The 18089-nt window shown below is 42.3% G+C and overlaps 2 protein-coding genes across 2 annotated transcripts in view; both read right to left on the bottom strand.

Annotated features, from left to right (window-relative positions):
• Window positions 1-6002: 6002 nt before the first annotated feature.
• Window positions 6003-11516, bottom strand: pop4 (POP4 homolog, ribonuclease P/MRP subunit). The gene is made up of 7 exons (XM_028014925.1): window positions 11382-11516; window positions 9327-9382; window positions 8959-9191; window positions 8794-8871; window positions 8649-8710; window positions 8225-8326; window positions 6003-7223 (listed from the first exon to the last, which is right to left on the bottom strand). The coding sequence occupies exons 1-7, from the start codon at window positions 11386-11388 to the stop codon at window positions 7087-7089; spliced, it is 675 nt and encodes a 224-aa protein (XP_027870726.1). The 5' UTR covers window positions 11389-11516; the 3' UTR covers window positions 6003-7086.
• A 1583-nt stretch (window positions 11517-13099) lies between these two features.
• tpcn2 (two pore segment channel 2) overlaps window positions 13100-18089 on the bottom strand; it is a 32227-nt gene continuing 27237 nt past the window's right edge. Inside the window, exons 21-25 of the mRNA XM_028014862.1 lie at window positions 17766-17862; window positions 17463-17545; window positions 17286-17367; window positions 15676-15767; window positions 13100-15597 (exon numbers count right to left, since the gene is read on the bottom strand). Coding sequence (XP_027870663.1) covers window positions 15471-15597; window positions 15676-15767; window positions 17286-17367; window positions 17463-17545; window positions 17766-17862 — 481 coding nt within the window. The 3' untranslated portion in view covers window positions 13100-15470. The remainder of the gene's footprint in view (window positions 15598-15675; window positions 15768-17285; window positions 17368-17462; window positions 17546-17765; window positions 17863-18089) is intronic.

Below are 18089 nucleotides of genomic sequence, written 5' to 3'. Positions count from 1 at the left end.
ATCATTTGATCCAGGTGCATTAAACCAGGGAGAGAACTAAAACATGCAGGATGCCGGCCCTCGAGGACCGACTTTGGGCACCCCTGGTATTTTAAAGTGGTCTTCTATGAGCTCTGACCTGAAGCCTCTTTGGAAGGAGCTGAAACATGCAGTCTGGAAAAGGCATCCTTTAAACCTGAGACTAGTAGAGCAGTTTGCTCATGAGGAGTGGCCCAAATACCTGCTGAGGGGTGCAGAAGTCTAATGGACAGTTCTAGGAATCATTTGATTGCAGTGATTTCCTCAAAAGGTTGTGCAACAAAATAGTAACATCATTTTTGTTCATTTTGTTTCATTAGTTTATTTTTAATTTTTTTAATTCTGTTGAAGCATATTTAAAAGGCAATGTTTGACTTTCATTTGTTCATTTTCATAGACTTTTTATTCATTATTGCCTTTGTCAGATTCAAGTTATTTCTGTGACCATTGTGAGTTTTTCTTTAATTAATGGAGGGGTACCAACAATTTTGTCCACGTGTGTATCACCCAAAGAATTTGAATTGGTCGTTAAGTCTGTTCCTCATAGCTTACATTGCTTAGCACAAATCATACATCTAGACAAACTGTACCTTCATGACTTAATTTCAATTGATGGAACAAATATAATGCTTAAGAAATTTACAAACAGGTTTATCAGAACTCACTTAGAAACTTTCTGTACTCCAACAAGCAAACATAGATGGGGTTATTTGAACAAAAATCTGTGGAGTGCAATTTTTTTATTGCCTCATAAACAAATGCTTGCTAATATGATCAAAGAACTTTTATTTAAGATTTTACACAGATATTATCCAGTTAAAAGTAACATTTGGCACTTCTCTCCAAATATCAGCAACAACTGCTCTTTTTGTCAGTGTGAGGGCAAAAGTATTGAACATTTATTTGTGGAGTGTTCTAATTCTGTAATATTTTGGTCGGATTTGCAAAAACTCCTTACAGAAAAAATTGGAAAGAACATTGTTTTATCAAATTTGCAAATGTTGCTCATATTTAACAATTCAACCTTTTCTTTAGATGTGTTACATGCAGTGGTGGCTGCATGTAGGATTTCCCCCCCAATTCAGGTTGCTGCTGAGCTCTGGGCGGGTTAAGCAGGCCCAGCTGGTTTCACTCTGCCTCTTGATGAGCAGAGTATAAGGCTAGCTGGGAAACTGACTTTGGCCTCTTGGCCAATTGGGCAGCATGTGTGGTGCAGCTTTGTGCTGCTGTGATGGAGGATTTGTCTACTAGAAATCCTGGTTTTTTGTTGTTATTCTCCCCTTTCTTTTCTTTTAGGTTCTCAAGATGAAATATATGTAGTAAATCCAATAATAATCCTACAAAATATGTCCACAAGATGAAATGGAGTGAAAAAATACCCTCATTTAATAAATTTAAGGAAACTGGCTTGAAAAACTTAACTTTAACAAACATTCCTTCCTCAGAAATTTAACTTCCATCCATCCATCCATCCATCTTCTTCCGCTTATCCGAGGTCGGGTCGCGGGGGTAGCAGCTTCAGAAGGGAGGCCCAGACTTCCCTCTCCCCGGCCACTTCTTCCAGCTCTTCCGGGGGAATCCCGAGGCGTTCCCAGGCCAGCCGAGAGACATAGTCTCTCCAGCGTGTCCTGGGTCTTCCCCGGGGCCTCCTCCCGGTGGGACGTGCCCGGAACACCTCACCAGGGAGGCGTCCAGGAGGCATCCTGACCAGATGCCCAAGCCACCTCAACTGGCTCCTCTCGATGTGAAGGAGCAGCGGCTCTACTCTGAGTCCCTCCCGGATGACTGAGCTTCTCACCCTATCTCTAAGGGAGAGCCCAGACACCCTACGGAGAAAACCCATTTCGGCCGCTTGTATCCGCGATCTCGTTCTTTCGGTCATGACCCAAAGCTCATGACCATAGATGAGGGTGGGAACGTAGATCGACCGGTAAATCGAGAGCTTCGCTTTTTGGCTCAGCTCTCTCTTCACCACGACGGACCGGTACAGCGCCCGCTTGACAGCAGACGCTGCGCCAATCCGCCTGTCGATCTCCCGCTCCCTTCTTCCCCCATTCGTGAACAAGATCCCGAGATACTTAAACTCCTCCACTTGGGGCAGGACACCCCCCCTGACCCGGAGAAGGCACTCTACCCTTTTCCGGCTCAAGACCATGGCCTCGGATTTGGAGGCACTGATCCCCGTCCCGGCCGCTTCACACTCGGCTGCGAACCGATCCAGCGAGAGCTGCAGATCACGATCTGATGAAGCCAAAAGGACCACATCGTCTGCGAAGAGCAGAGATGAGATCCTAAGGCCACCAAATCGGATCCCCTCAACACCTTGGCTGCGCCTAGAAATTCTGTCCATGAAAGTGATGAACAGAATCGGTGACAAAGGGCAGCCCTGGCGGAGTCCAACTCTCACCGGAAACGAGCCCGGCTTACTGCCGGCAATGCGGACCAGACTCTGACACCGGTCATACAGGGACCTGACAGCCCGTATCAAAGGGCCCGGTACCCCATACTCCCGGAGAACCCCCCACAGGGCTCCCCGAGGGACACGGTCGAACGCCTTCTCCAAGTCCACAAAACACATGTAGATTGGTTGGGCGAACTCCCATGCACCCTCCAGGACCCTGCTGAGGGTGTAGAGCTGGTCCAGTGTTCCACGACCAGGACGAAAACCACACTGCTCTTCCTGAATCCGAGGTTCGACTATCCGACGGACCCTCCTCTCCAGGACCCCTGAATAGACCTTGCCAGGGAGGCTTAAGAGTGTGACCCCTCTATAATTGGAGCACACCCTCCGGTCCCCCTTTTTGAACAGGGGGACCACCACCCCAGTCTGCCAATCCAGGGGAACTGCCCCCGATGTCCATGCGATATTGCAGAGTCGCGTCAACCAACACAACCCTACAACATCCAGAGCCTTAAGGAACTCCGGGCGGATCTCATCCACCCCCGGGGCCTTGCCACCGAGGAGCTTTTTAACCACCTCGGCGACCTCGCCCCCAGAGATTGGAGAGCCCAACCCAGAGTCCCCAGGCTCCGCTTCCTCAGTGGAAGGCATGTTGGTGGGATTGAGGAGGTCTTCGAAGTACTCTGCCCACCGGCCCACAACGTCCCGAGTAGAGGTCAGCAGCACACCATCCCCACTATAAACAGTGTTGGTGCTGCACCGCTTCCCCCCCCTGAGACGCCGGATGGTGGACCAGAATCGCCTCGAAGCCGTGCGGAAGTCTTTCTCCATGGCCTCTCCAAACTCCTCCCACGCCCGAGTTTTTGCCTCAGCAACCGCCCGAGCCGCATGCCGCTTTGCCCGCCGGTACCCATCAGCTGCTTCCGGAGTCCCACAGGCCAAAAAGGCCCGATAGGACTCCTTCAGCCTGACGGCATCCCTCACCGAAGGTGTCCACCAACGGGTTCGAGGGTTGCCGCCACGACAGGCACCGACAACCTTGCGGCCACAGCTCCGATCGGCCACCTCGACAATGGAGGCACGGAACACGGTCCACTCAGACTCCATGTCCCCCACCTCCCCCGGGACGTGTTCGAAGTTTTGCCGGAGATGGGAGTTAAAGCTCCGTCTCACAGGGGATTCCGCCAGACGTTCCCAGCAGACCCTCACAACACGTTTGGGCCTGCCAGGTCTGACCGGCTTTCGCCCCCACCACCGGAGCCAACTCACCACCAGGTAGTAGTCAGTGGACAGCTCCGCACCTCTCTTCACCCGAGTGTCCAAGACATACGGCCGCAGATCCGATGAAACGATGACAAAGTCGATCATCGAACTGCGGCCTAGGGTGTCCTGGTGCCAAGTGCACATATGGACACCCTTATGCTTGAACATGGTGTTCGTTATGGACAATCCATGGCGAGCACAGAAGTCCAGCAACAGAACACCGCTCGAGTTCAGGTCGGGCGGGCCGTTCCTCCCAACCACGCCCCTCCAGGTCTCACTGTCGTTGCCCACGTGAGCGTTGAAGTCCCCCAGCAGAACAAGGGAGTCCCCAGGAGGAGCACTCTCCAGTACCCCCTCTAAGGACTCCAAAAAGGGTGGGTAATCTGAACTGTCGTTCGGCCCGTAAGCACAAACGACAGTCAGAACCCGTCCCCCCACCCGTAGGCGGAGGGATGCTACCCTCTCGTTCACCGGGGTAAACCCCAACATACAGGCGCCGAGATGGGGAGCAACAAGTATGCCCACTCCTGCCCGACGTCTCTCTCCCTGGGCAACTCCAGAGTGGAAGTATGTCCAGCCCCTCTCAAGGAGACTGGTTCCAGAACCAGAGCCATGCGCCGAGGTGAGACCGACTATTTCTAGCCGGAACCTCTCGACCTCACGCACTAGCTCCGGCTCCTTCCCCACCAGAGAGGTGACATTCCACGTCCCAAGAGCCAGTTTCTGCAACCGAGGATCGGACCGCCAGTGTCCCCTCCCTTGGCCGCCACCCATCACACAGTGCACCCGACCCCTTTGGCCCCTCCCACGGGTGGTGGGCCCATGGGAGGGGGGGCCCATGTTTCCTCTTCGGGCTGAGCCCGGCCGGGCTCCATGGGTAAAAGCCCGGCCACCAGACGCTCGCCATCGTGCCCCCCCTCCAGGCCTGGCTCCAGAGTGGGGCCCCGGTGACCCGCGTCCGGGCGAGGGAACACCAAGTCCAAGGTTTTCCTTCATCATTGGGGTCTTCGGGCTGCACTTTGTCTGGTCCCTCACCTAGGACCTGTCTGCCTTGGGTGACCCTACCAGGGGCATGAAGCCCCAGACAGCATAGCTCCTAGGATCATTGGGGCACTCAAACCCCTCCACCACGATAAGGTGGCAGCCCATGGAGGAGAGAAATTTAACTTTATCTGTTATATTTATATTTGCTTCTTTTGCTGTAACAAACCCTTTGTTATATGTATTTGAATGTATTTGACACTTTTTAAGAAAATAATATAGACGGAAAGATGCACATTGTTTTATGTTACCAATTTATGTGCATGTTTAACTTGTTTTTTTACTTTGTTCTACTTTGAAGATTGCAAGGCATCAACATCAAACTTGTCAATGTCTGTCCCATCCATCCATCCATCCATTTTCTGTTCACCCTTTGTCCCTAATGGCGTCGGGAGGGTTGCTGGTGCCCATCTCCAGCTACGTTCCAGGCGGGATACACCCTGGACAGGTCGCCAGTCTGTCGCAGGGCAACACAAAGACATACAGGACAAACAACCATTCACACACACACACCCCTAGGGAGAATTTAGATAGACCAATTAACCTAACAGTCATGTTTTTGGACTGTGGGAGGAAGCCGGAGTACCCGGAGAGAACCCACGCATGCACAGGGTTGCACTGCAACTCCATGCAGAAAGACCCCGGCCGGGAATCGAACCCAGGACCTTCTTGCTGCAAGGCAACAGTGCTATCAACTGCGCCACTGTGCAGCCTGTCAATGTCTGTGGTTATTCTTTTTTTTTTGTTTGTTTTTTATGTGGCATTTGTCATTGTGTTAAAGATCCTCTATGTACTGTATGTTCATGTTATTTGTTTGAAAGTTAAAAAACAACAAACATGCTATGTGCTATCAGTTTTTAAAGCTAGTTTTAGCTTATTTAGCTCATTTTACCTTTTCCACTTTTTTCACATTGCATGAAATATATTACCGCAAGTCAAAATGCTAGTGCTAGCCTAGATGCTATCATTACTATTTTAGCTAGTTTTACCATTTGTCTAATTTTAACTCATAAACTGTTGTGACCCAACAGTTTAGCTTTCTATGCACCGTTTTAGTATTAGAAATACCTGGTATTTCTAATACTAATAATACTCAATGGGTGGGATTTTTGTGTTGTTCACAAGTTCTTGCTCCTCTTCAACAGTTTTTCTGTGGTAATTATCCTGTTTAGGTACTTTGCAGTTTTTTGCTTTGTTCTGCTGCTTCTGCCTATTTCTTACATTTCTGCAGTTGACTTCAAACGCTTTTGCAATTTTCAACAAAAAACATTCAGCACTGTATTTACGCAGAAAATTTTAATTTTTGTAGTTGACAGCTAGATGTCAATGTTCTCCAAATATCATCTTTGCTATGAGCACAGTGCGCATCATCAAGTGGTATTCATACCCCACCTTGGCTGTTTGATGATTTGAGTTGAATTAGATAAGGGTTTAGCTAAGGGTTAACTAAAAAATGACTGTTTCATCAAACAGTGAAGTGAGTCATTTATTTCTGAAGAAAAAAAAACACATTTAGTTTAACTTACATTTCATAATAGTATGAATTTTTATATTTGAGGTAGAATGCTACAGTATGGAAGCTTGTGCTCAGTTTGAAAATTCTGTACTTAACCAAACTTTCATTTCCAGATTTCTCAGGTAGTTTTCATCACATTCTAGATACCCAACTAGAAACCATCTCCGCATTACTATTATTATCTGTATGACCCAGAAAGAACTCCATGCTGAACACTTAAGTCTAATTAGCTACATTAGGACTGGATTAGTTTCAAAACCTAAAAGGGTCTGAGGGCCCAAAATGTTGCGAAATTGAGCTTTTTTATTTTCCATATATTTGGGTTATATATTACTGATTTAAAAAACAACAAAAAAATTAGTTGCACTGTTGCACATTCATTTATCAGAAATTCAGATTATTATCCTTTAGAAAAGCTTACATTTTTAGAATCTTGCTTTTTATTTTTCCAAATGCATCTAAAAATAAAAAGGATCAAATTCTGGACGATTCAAGACTGTAGGAGCTCTTCGGGTGAAAATGGCCCAGAGTTCAGACAGCGATCCACTTTGTTTCTCACTCAAGACTCACTCCCGACTGTCAAAAACGAACCATTAGCGCTCCAAGTAACAGCCCGAATGAGATCCTGCTAGCTGACTTCCAGGATCCTGAGTGACTCTGCTTTGAAGAAGCTCCGCCCACCATTCAGATGACCGTCTACACTCTTCACTGCCAGGAGATTTGATTGAACAGTCTGAGTTCTGCACAAGCTGTTTGTGTAGAGTACATGCCCTGTTGCATGCTTGGCATGTGTGCAGTTCCTTTATCATCCAGTAGGGGCAAGGAGAGATGACATCGCTGGGTGCCTTTAGAGGTCTATAGTTCCTTTCACTTTCAACTTCTTGGCAGAACGTTCGCTGGCTCGGAACTCCATTTTGCTTCCATAAATGTGTGAGACAAAGCTGTCCAACTCTACAGAAAACACACTGTTCCTCTTTGGGATCACTGGACACAGGAGACAAGAAAACAAGCAGATGTTTAGAGACCTGTCTCCCATACAGACTGATGGGACAGTTGACAGCAATTGTATCTGGGTGAATACGTGATATATTCTACAGCTATCGCAAAAGTTCAGGCAGTGGCTGAAAAGTTTGTCATCTTCAACATTTTCAGATGGAGTTTTAATGATTCTATGTCAGAGTTTCTAAAACCTTTTCAGTCTGTAGACCACTTTAACAAACACTCACTGACCTAACTTGAAATTGCCATGCATAATTAATATAATTAATTAATATAATACAACTTGAAATGAAAATATTAGTCTGTTAAGTCACATATTGTCATCTTTGGTGCTATTTTCTAAATGTGACTGGCCACAACAAATTATGAACACATCTATTTGGGGTCAGAGAGTTATTTGCCATGAGGTGCCATGTTGGAACTTTCAGTGACCAGTATGAAATATTGTGAGAGCTGTACTAAGAATTGAAAATACCTCCTTCTTATGCACACCTAAGACCTAGTAACACTAACTAGTCACATGACATTTTGGAAAGAAATGACAAGAAGTCCTCAATTTGGACCTTTCGGTCTCTTAGGGGTGTACTCACTTTTGTTGCAGATGGTTTAGACATTAATGGCTGTATATAGAGTTATTTTGAGGGAAGAATAAAGTTACACTTTATTTAAGCTGCACAGACTACTTTTCATTGTGTAAAAGTGTCATTCTGTCAGTGTTGTCCCATGAAAAGATATACTTAAATATCTTCAGAAAGGTGAGGGTTGTACTCACTTTTGTGATACACTGTAGATCTGAGATGTTCAAATTATTATGAAGAGATCAGATACATTTTGCATAAGTACAAAAAAAGCAAACAAACAAAAAAATCGCATTCGAGTCACTTCAGGCTGCAGTATGAGCCCTAGACTAAGTTTTGCCAGTTGATGGTGCGAAGCAACTAAGCCCAGCAATCAGATACAAACGAACCCAGGACAGTTTCACTGACCTTTGACCTGGTCTTCTTTGGTGATGATTTTGAACACATGTTTGAATTCTTGCATGAGAATCCCTGTAGTTCCCACATAGGACGGACATTTAGAACGCACCACTGTGACAGAAAGAAGCATGTTACAGTCTGGTGTCACAAGCTGACACTAGTGTTCTGTTGGATCACTGCAGCTGCATTCAGGTAAGATTTCTAAAATTGTGACACACATTTTCCTGCTAATGAATCAAAAAAGGTGGCAACTAAAGTCAGAAGAAATAAAAACAGGAAATTCACAAGTTTAGAGGAAAGTGTTCTGATTCCTGCAGACAGATTTTATAACTCAGGAAAATTCTCAGGGGAAAATGTTTCTTTTTCCCACCAACAATGCAGCCTGAATGGGTCAACGGTGACTGAGGGTCAGGCTCTTTAATGGGAAATCTACCTGTGATGATGGCTCCGTGCAAGTCTGCCTTCAGAAGCTTTTGCTGCACAATCTGTGGATTCCTGGAAGAAAACATGGAGACAATCATCAGGAGCAGCAGGAAGTTGGACATCTGGGAGCTCCGCCTCCTGGTGGACTGACTTACACCGTCGGTTTGAGTCCACCACACAGGTCCACAACATATTGTCTCCATAGCTGGTGTAGCGGCAAGAAAAGCTCATACCTGGAAATCCATGACAGGGGGAATTTAGGAAAAAAAGTACCTCCCTTTCCCCAACACACACACACATATCACATCACCCCAACTAACCTCTGGTGTTGAGGCTTGATGTGGAAAACCTTCATCATTCTCTTCTGTCGCGCATTGAGTCCTTTGGCTTTCTTCCTGTTTCTGGTTTTGGCTGTGTCTCTTTTGGGCCGACTGTAGCCCAGCAGCACAGCCTTATGAGTCAGCATGCTCTTCACATCCAGTCGGCTCGGCTGCTGAGTGCACTGCTTCAGATGGGCTTCAGTAAACTTTGCAGCTTTAGAGCTGTTGTGAGGCTACGAGACAGACAAATGTAAAAAAAAAAAAAAAAAAGAGTTTGTTGCCCAAAAAGAAACCCAGATGATTATTGCGTACCTCATTGATTTTCAACAAAATTATGTGCAACTTCCAATCAGAGAAAGTCCGCTCACCTCAACACCAAGACGATTCACTAGATCTCGAGGAATTTTGCTGTAAATTTGTGCTTCTGTTGAAAGACACAAACAAATGTCCCATTGGACAGAAACAGAGGTCATCTGTAGGGTTCAACATGGTACTGCATGAAAAATACCACAATTATTGGAAAATTGAACATCAGAAAAAGACCCAACATGATCAAACCCTGAGCTGCTAAACTGACTGACTTCAATGAGCTGGACATGAGAATAGTCATCGTTTAACACATTCCTGAATTTGGCTTTTCTAAAATAAAACTTCAAAGAAGTCGGTATGTGGTGCAATCAAATCAGGCTTTGATTGCCTGAGTGTTAGGACTCTGCCTCTAGAACTATTGCTTTTACTGGAAGTATTTCAAAGTATGATGGAAACCACATAAAGGATGTTTCTGAGCATTAGACTAATTGGCAACAGAGCTGTACAACATATCCATCTGCAGTCATTGAGTCGGCTCCTTGGTGTTCTAATTAGTCATCACCAAATTATTAATCGATAAAGTGTTTTTTAATGTCTTAATTTTTACAGAATACAGTAAACAATTCTGTTGCTAACATCATTAAGCAATACCTCAGAAGTAGTTTTACAGTTTGTGTAATCTTGTTTTGGAAGAATCCAGTAATATCAAAAAGACAGCCAAAGAACCTTTTTTGGTTGTGAAAAATATGGTAGATTATTTTGACAGTTATTGAACTGCTTGGTTCTTAAAAACGATTTGGTTGCACCACACATTCCGTTTTGAGTGAGTGAATTCAGGTCACATTGCTTTTAGAGACAGATTTTTGTGAGGCAGCTGTACCATATGTTACTTTTCAGGTATGAAAGCACATTATACGTGCTGTGGAGGCCTGGCTTTGTATAGTCATGTGTGTATGCAAAATAAAGTGATAGTGTAGAATCACTTACCCACGTGTTCTGCTAAGGTCTAAGACAGATGAGGGTACTTCAAGTCAAAAAGGCTAACACCTGTTACTAACCCTCTCTCCTCTAACCTTGCTCTGACCCGCACCATTGCAATATCTCATTATTTCAGAAAGCAGTCTTAACCCTCTGATGCGTAAGTGGGTCTTTTTTGACCCAGTGAGGTCATCTTTTTTCACTATTTGCAATGAAAGGTTTTCATCACTTCATATTCTAGGTATTCCGCAAAAAACATGCTACTTGTATCATGCAATTAAAATTTTTAGTTTAACAATATTTTCCACAGCAAGAACTCTTACATACAAGTATTATCTTTATTTTTTACCTCATAAATGTGTATGTGTGTATCAATTATAAGTACTGCGAAAGTGTTATTGTCACGAATCAACATATTAGCCTTCTTCGAAGTTAGCTAACACCAGTTATCTAACTAAGCTAGTTAACATTATCGCCTATAAATATAGGCGATAATGTTAACTAGCTTAATAAAATTATTGTGCATGTGTATTATTTGTGTGTGCCTCTGACACCCTGGATGAGAAAACCAAAAGAGAGAATGTGTTGAATGATATGCATAACCTGTTGATCAATGTGTTCAAGGTTCTTTCTTTTATCATCTCAAAAAATAAAGTAAAAAATCTGGCCCTCGACCCGACTCCAGATAAGCGGAAGAAGATGGATGGATGGATAAATAACTGCACACACATGCGTGATACACATAGCACAACAGGACACAGACAGTAATGTTGGCTAGCTTGGTTAGCTAACTAGTTTCAAGAAATGTGTTCTTTCTCACTCCCTCCACTTCCACACATAATGGAAGTGGATACCATTTTCCTGACACATACTAGGTTGTGGGGACCCATTGCCTGGTCCCACAAGGAGAAACGCTGTTTTTGGGTCAGGGGTTACATTTAGGACTAAGGTGTGAATTGAGTTTTGGTTAGGGTTAGGATAAGGGTAAGATTTTGGCTGTAAAAATGAATGGAAGTCAATGGAAAGTCCCCAGAAAGGTAGCCACGCAAACATGTGTGAGTGTGTGTCCTAGACTCGAAAGGAGTCAATCTTTCGGTCCGCTGAGCAACATTTAGCTCCCTCGGACTTCAACTCACCTTCCATCGCAGCTTTCTAAGGTTGACTGCAGACTAGATTCTACGCAAGAGCTACCATCGACTCCGTTAGCTTAGTGTAAGAAGTCACTGTTTTGCGTCTTCTTCTTTTTCTTCTTCTTCTTGGTTTTACTGGCGGTTGGCCACAAACTGTTAGTGACGTTACCGCCACTTACTGGTATGGAGTGTGGTTCGTGATGATCTATCTATCTATCTATCTATCTATCTATCTATCTATCTATCTATCTATCTATCTATCTATCTATCTATCTATCTATCTATCTATCCATCCATCCATCCATCCATCCATCCATCCATCCATGAAATAATTTAGTTTTCTATAAAAACCGAATAACTATTTGTACATGTTTACTCCCCAAATTCTTCCTCAAAATAACTAATAAATTAACCTTTTCCTTAATACTTTCAAACTCTCTCCTCATATATCATGCTAAAATAACATGCTCCATTGCTTCATATTTTCCAGTGATCACATTTACCAGTATTGTACTTATGAATCTTAAAGAGTGCATAGTTAAGTCCTGTATGTTCAAATCTCAACCTTGCTATCATTCTTTCCTCCTTTCTATTTCTTCTTCTCCTACAGTCTTCTGAATTTTATAAAACCCTCTTCTTGTTTTTTCTTCATCCCACATTTTTTTGCCGTACTTTCATCAGTATTTGTTTAACAATACTCTTTCCCTCAGATTTACTTGTTTTAACTGTAAAACTAATAGGATTTTGAATTGCCTTTGCCATTTTATCAGTCCTCTCATTTCCTTCTATTCCAATATGTGCTGGAAGTTGGAACCCACACAAATATAACTATGAAACTCATATTTTCTATTCTGAATAATGTATTAAATATTTCTAATAAAATGTCCATCCTGCTATCTGAATTATTATTTTAAACTTAATAATGCAGACCTTGAATCTGAACATATTGTTTTTAATGGTTTTGTCTTCTACCCATTGTAAAGCTAATAACATTTCTCCTGTCTATACTTATAATGCATCTGTAATTCGTTTTCCTATGTTTATATTGAATTCTGGTGCTACAAAAGCTATTCCTATTTTTCCAGTTATTTTTGATGCATCTGTATAGATTTGAATATATTGATAATAATTGTTTAAATATAATTGTACTGAATAACTATGATGTAAGATTTATCTTGTTTCTTTTCCATTATTTACATATCTACTATTGCTTCTGGTAGAATCCAAGGTGGTATAATTGATATGGATGTTGTTTGACTAATTTCTAAACTATTAATTTTAAATTCTTTTATTTTCTTTTCAATTTTCCATCCAAAACTCCTCATTTCTTTCTTTTCCCAACATGGATTTAAAATTTCCCAAGTTGTATGATTAAAGTTATTGCCTTGTAAATTTAACCAATAATTTATTTCTAGTTTTGTTCTTCTTAAATCTAATAGCATTTCTCCCATTACTATTTCTATTGCTGCTGTTGATGTTCCCCTCAATTAAATTAAAATAACTGTTGCCAGTTAGCAATTTATGGTCTAATATGAATATAACTACTAGAAATAATGGCAATTTTAAGCCCTTTAGGAAAAATAATTAAGACAACACAAAAAAGATAAAGTTTTATTAAACATGTTTTTTGTTTTTTTTTGCTTTAGTCAGACTTAACATAAAATATTCTCATCTTTCCAATAAAAAAATTTGTTTCATAAATACCAAAAGAATTCCACAAGGAATGAACTCTGTTTTTTTATATACAAGTTGAGTAAAATGGTTCTTGCAGATATCAGATTTTCAGATAAAGTTTATCCGTGATTTGAAAGGGCAGGGCCCAGACCTCAGCAGGACCAATGAACCCTGCTTCAAACAAATTCCCTCCCTGAATGCCCAAAATGGGAAAACATATAGTTTCTCCAGAAATAATAACACTAACACAAACACGCATACATTAAACATTGTCACACACAGATTGAGAATATGGGATTTCCATTTTAGCCCTGATTAAATGTGTTTTAGGAAAGTTAGATCTGTGTTTGACAATTCGCAGTGTTAAGCCGTGTTCCAAAAGGAAACATTTGTACTTGGGAAAGCAATGTCTGACAAATCAACCTGCTTTGGATAGATGAGATTAGATAACAATAGACAGACTGACGGATGACCTGATGGACGGGCAGACAGTCAGACAGACAGATGGATAGAAACTTTATTAATCCCTTTAGGATTTTCCCTTAGGGAAATTGTAATTCCCATCTCTCGCAGAGCACCCATACATCAAATACTTAAATTAATGTTGTTTTTTAAAAAATACATAAACATCCCTACCCTATAGTCCCACTGTTTTTGTTGTACTCCTGTTAGCCTTCCTTCTAACCTCCAGTGAAGAGTTGAACAATTTCATTGCACAAGAGACAAAGGACTTCCTCAGTCTGTTGGTCCTGCACTTTAGAAGAAGCAGTCTCCTACTGAACCTGCTTTCCTGGCTGCTGATGACAGAATGAAGAGGGTGGCTGGCATTGTCCATAATAGCCTGGAGTTTCTGCAACGTTCTCCTCTCTGCTACTGTTGCCAGAGTCCAGCCTCATACCGACCACTGAGCCAGCCTACTGGATTTGTTTCTCCAGCCTGGAAAGGTCAGCCTTTGAGATGCTTCTACCCCAGCATACCACAGCGCATCACTAAATGCTGGCAACAGCAAACTGGTCAAACAACCCCAGCAGCTTTTCATAGATGTTAAAGGATCTCAGTAGTACATCCTGGTCTGGGCGAGCTGCTTTGTGTTGCTTGTAAAGTCCAGCTTATTGTCCAGCCACAAGCCAAGATATTTATTCTGCAAATCAAGGTGTTTCCTGGATTGTTTTTCTCATCCTGTTGATATAATTCACAAAATCCTGGAAACTCCCTTCATTCCACATGTAGAGCATGCTGACTGCAGCCAACCTCCTAGAACGAGCAATCAGACCAATCACATCAACAATCCAGCAGCTTCTTACACAAGAGGGCTAATGTTCTCATTATTTTAATAAATAGAAAAACGTCGATACATCAGACTAAGTTTTTAGCAGTACTTACAAACTAAACTAAACTAAACAATCTGATTTAATTCCTTTTCATATATTTACAGCGATACCTAAAATACATCCAAGGTAAAATAAAACCATTTTAGGACTCAGGGTACTTTTTTTCCTAAATGCAGAACTATGAAATCTGGGACTGTAGTCTAACCTAAAGACACAACTGTCGCTAAAAAGAATCTCTGATCAGATTTGTTTAAGTATTTGTTTTAGTACTGACGCCACAGTGGCTTCTATGCCCAGAAAACAAAATTTGGATGACATGTTTTTGTAAATGTTGGATCAATTCTAACATGTTTGTGTCTGCAACACATTAGAGGGAGCGCTTGATTTAGCCAAGCCGTGACCCTGCAGGGTGTATCTGACTGAGTTGGGCTTATCTGATAGTAGACGGCCCGAACACTGACAATTGTATTAGAATCTGACCCGACAGAAAGGTCATAAGTCGAGTTAAAAACGGTTTGCGCAGCTACTTCAATTCAGGCATGTTGTGCTGTGCAGAAGTCAAATATTTTGCACTTTGCAGAGTAATTTATGTCATGGTGACCACAGTGGGTTCAATCAGCTCCAAGAATGTTGGTGAACGAACTATAAATCAGAGAACTGATTTTGTATTTAGTGCTGTTTGGATATAGTCAGAGCTCTAAGGAAATAGGCCTTCCCGTTTTCTCGCCTGGCAGAGGAATTACTGCTGCTTCTCAGTCTTACTGGTCCAAGAGGCCATGGCAGCTCTGAACCTCCACCACATCCCCATATCCTCCTCTACTCTCTCTCCTGGTTCAGTATTGTTCAAACGACTCCAGTTTAATAAAAAAAGAGAAAATATGGCTTACTTTTCTGTAAATGACAGATTTGGTACAGCAACTCTTTGCAGAGAGAAAAAAACAAAAAACCTACACATTCAAAACTCTTGAATTAACCCAATTAATGGTTTGAGTTTCAAAGTAAACCTCCAGTTGAATCCTTGTGCTTAGTTCTTCTGAAGGGAAAGTCTACTTTTGATTTACTTGAACACCTTCCTACTCCACCAGCAGCTTCAGGGCCTCAGAGAAGGCAGAGAGGGCCTAATGTTCTGATGTTCATGTCTCCATTCCAGGTGGAGGTGAGGGTGCTGGTGTAACTGGCAAGCTAATTCCTCTTCAGTTGGTTCTTGGATCTGTTCTCTGAGAAAACAAGCAAGAGGGATGAGTGATGATCTGACAGATATACCTGGAACCGTCAGGAACAGGAAGGTGACGTACTTGAACATGAACTGGACTGAAGTTTCATATCGGATTTTCTCCACATCTGTAACAGAGCAGCTGTGACTACGGTCCCACTTATAGATGAAGTTCTGTCAGACAAAATAGAACCATTAAATGTATATTCTCACACATCAGATTTAAGATCAAATCTGCTGCAAAAACCAATCTCAATTTTCTTTTCCCCTTTTAGAGTAATTTATTTATGAAAATGTAGATTTGGTCCTATAGATTCATCATTATCTGCAGTTATTGGAATGTTGATAACACTAAACCTGGCTGAGAAGCCATTTATATGCTAAAAGCTGATTCTCCTTACATGACTCTCTACAATAGTTTTAATTTCATTAACCAAATCTTCTAAGTACTTCTATATCAGTTCTTCTGTCTCTTCTTTGTGTGCATGCTTTGTCTTCTCAAAACCCCAGTTGGTCATGGCAGATGGACACTCAGAGTGGGTCAGGTTCTGGTTCGGCTGGAGGTGTCTTCCTGTTAAAGATATGTTCATATCCATTGGCTTCTTAATTGTAGCAACAAGCCCCTTTCTTGGGAGCAGCTACATATGCGGTGTTGTGGGAAAATTGTAGTCAGTGATTCTACAGGAAAGCTATGAATTCAACACGTTGGAATGACACCACTTTTTATTGATCACATGATTCGTGTGATGCAAAACAGTTCTGCAAAATGCATCTACTTCGAAACGGCTGATACTTCATTCCAGCACAAAAACTTTTTATCAAAAAACTCAAAATGGACAAAGATGGAAAACCTTTAAGACAGACAACAGATTGACAGTATTCCAGAGTGTAAACGTTCAAGTAAAGTCAATGCAGGATTGAAGTCTGCAAGAAATAAAATAAATACATCAGAACAAAAAGATATACTGCATCTCAGACTTCATAAATTGATTTAGAGGGGCTGAAGGAAAAAGCATCCTCTTGCTAAAGAGAACCCAGACACATGGCAACAGTTGTAAAGTTGCATCACAATGAAACAATGGAACAATGTCTGTTGGACACATTAGACCTCATAGCAGAGGTCTGGCCATAATATACCACGGCATGTTCAACATAAACCAAGCAAAGCATATCAGCACATGAATGCTGATATGGAAATTATTTCCAGCATCCTCAGCATTATTTATTCAGATGGTGGAAAGCCTTCAGATTAGGGGCGCACTAATAAATCTGCCCCGATTTTCTTAATTTTGGGAGTGATTTAGTGATTGGCTTCACATGTAAGTGTCAGCCAATCAAATCCACTGATCTTATTTACCTCGGCAAAGGCTAAAAATCAGCCACTGTCCTCTTTTGGTCTGCTGTGAGAGGTGTTTGACTGACAGACCAGCTCACCAGGTCATGTCAACATGTGTGCAGTTAACAAAAGCCATCCCAGTTGTTGACGATCAACAACTGATCATGTTGCCAACTCAGTGATTTTCTTGCTATATTTAGCTAAATTTCAGTATTGGCCAAAATCGGCTTTTTAAAGATCGGTAATCGGCGATTGTCCAGAAAATTGTAATCTGTTCAGCCCTACTTTCAAACTTTGGGCTCATGTGGTGTTTTCTGCATATACTCTGTGTATCAGTGTTCCATCAGCAAACTGACCTCCAGAATGAGAGCCACAAACAGGTTGACCCACATCACAGAGGAGGTGAGCCACCAGCACACAAAGTACACCTTGGACCACCTGGAGGGGAAAGAAACCATCATCATCATCATCATCATCACCACAGAGCCCTTCTGAAAAGTAAGAACCGTGGTATGTGTAGAAAGCTTCCTTACTCTGATGTGTATCTGCTGTATGCTTCCATGAAGGCCTGCCAGTTGTTGACGATCATGACATCATAGAGCAGAATAATGGCTGCCTGAGCAGACGCACAGCATGCCATCATTCAGTTAGCTTCAGTACAGAAACACATTTAAAGCTAATGTTGCTGAGACTTTAAACCCTCAAAAAACATAAAACAATAACAGTAAAATCTATCCGTCTTAGTGAATACAACTATACTACATGATGGCTTAGAACAAGTAAATAATACAGGGGATGAATCCCAATGACTGACATCTGGGTGTTTTGTTACTCACAGCGAAATCGTCAAAGTTGTTGGGCCAGTATCCCAGCTGTTCGTAAGTGCCACACGCCGTGCTGAAGTTAGATGTGGTGTTGTCCATGGAGAACACACTGGAACGCACACACAGTATCAGAAATGTGCCAGTGAACTAATGTTAATTTAGTTAACAATGACGATAACTAAATGATTTTGTTGACGACCTGTTTGTCATGACGATGACAAATATTACATTGCTCTCTGATGACTAAGACATGACAATTTATTTGTAAGTTTTTGTTGACGAGATGAAAACTAGACGAAAATGTCAGTGGGTGGTTTTATTCTTCTTGCTGATTTT

This window comes from Xiphophorus couchianus, chromosome 4 (assembly GCF_001444195.1).
Source record: "Xiphophorus couchianus chromosome 4, X_couchianus-1.0, whole genome shotgun sequence".
NCBI classification, from domain to species: Eukaryota; Metazoa; Chordata; class Actinopteri; order Cyprinodontiformes; family Poeciliidae; genus Xiphophorus; species Xiphophorus couchianus.
This window is presented reverse-complemented; position numbering and strand designations above follow the sequence as displayed.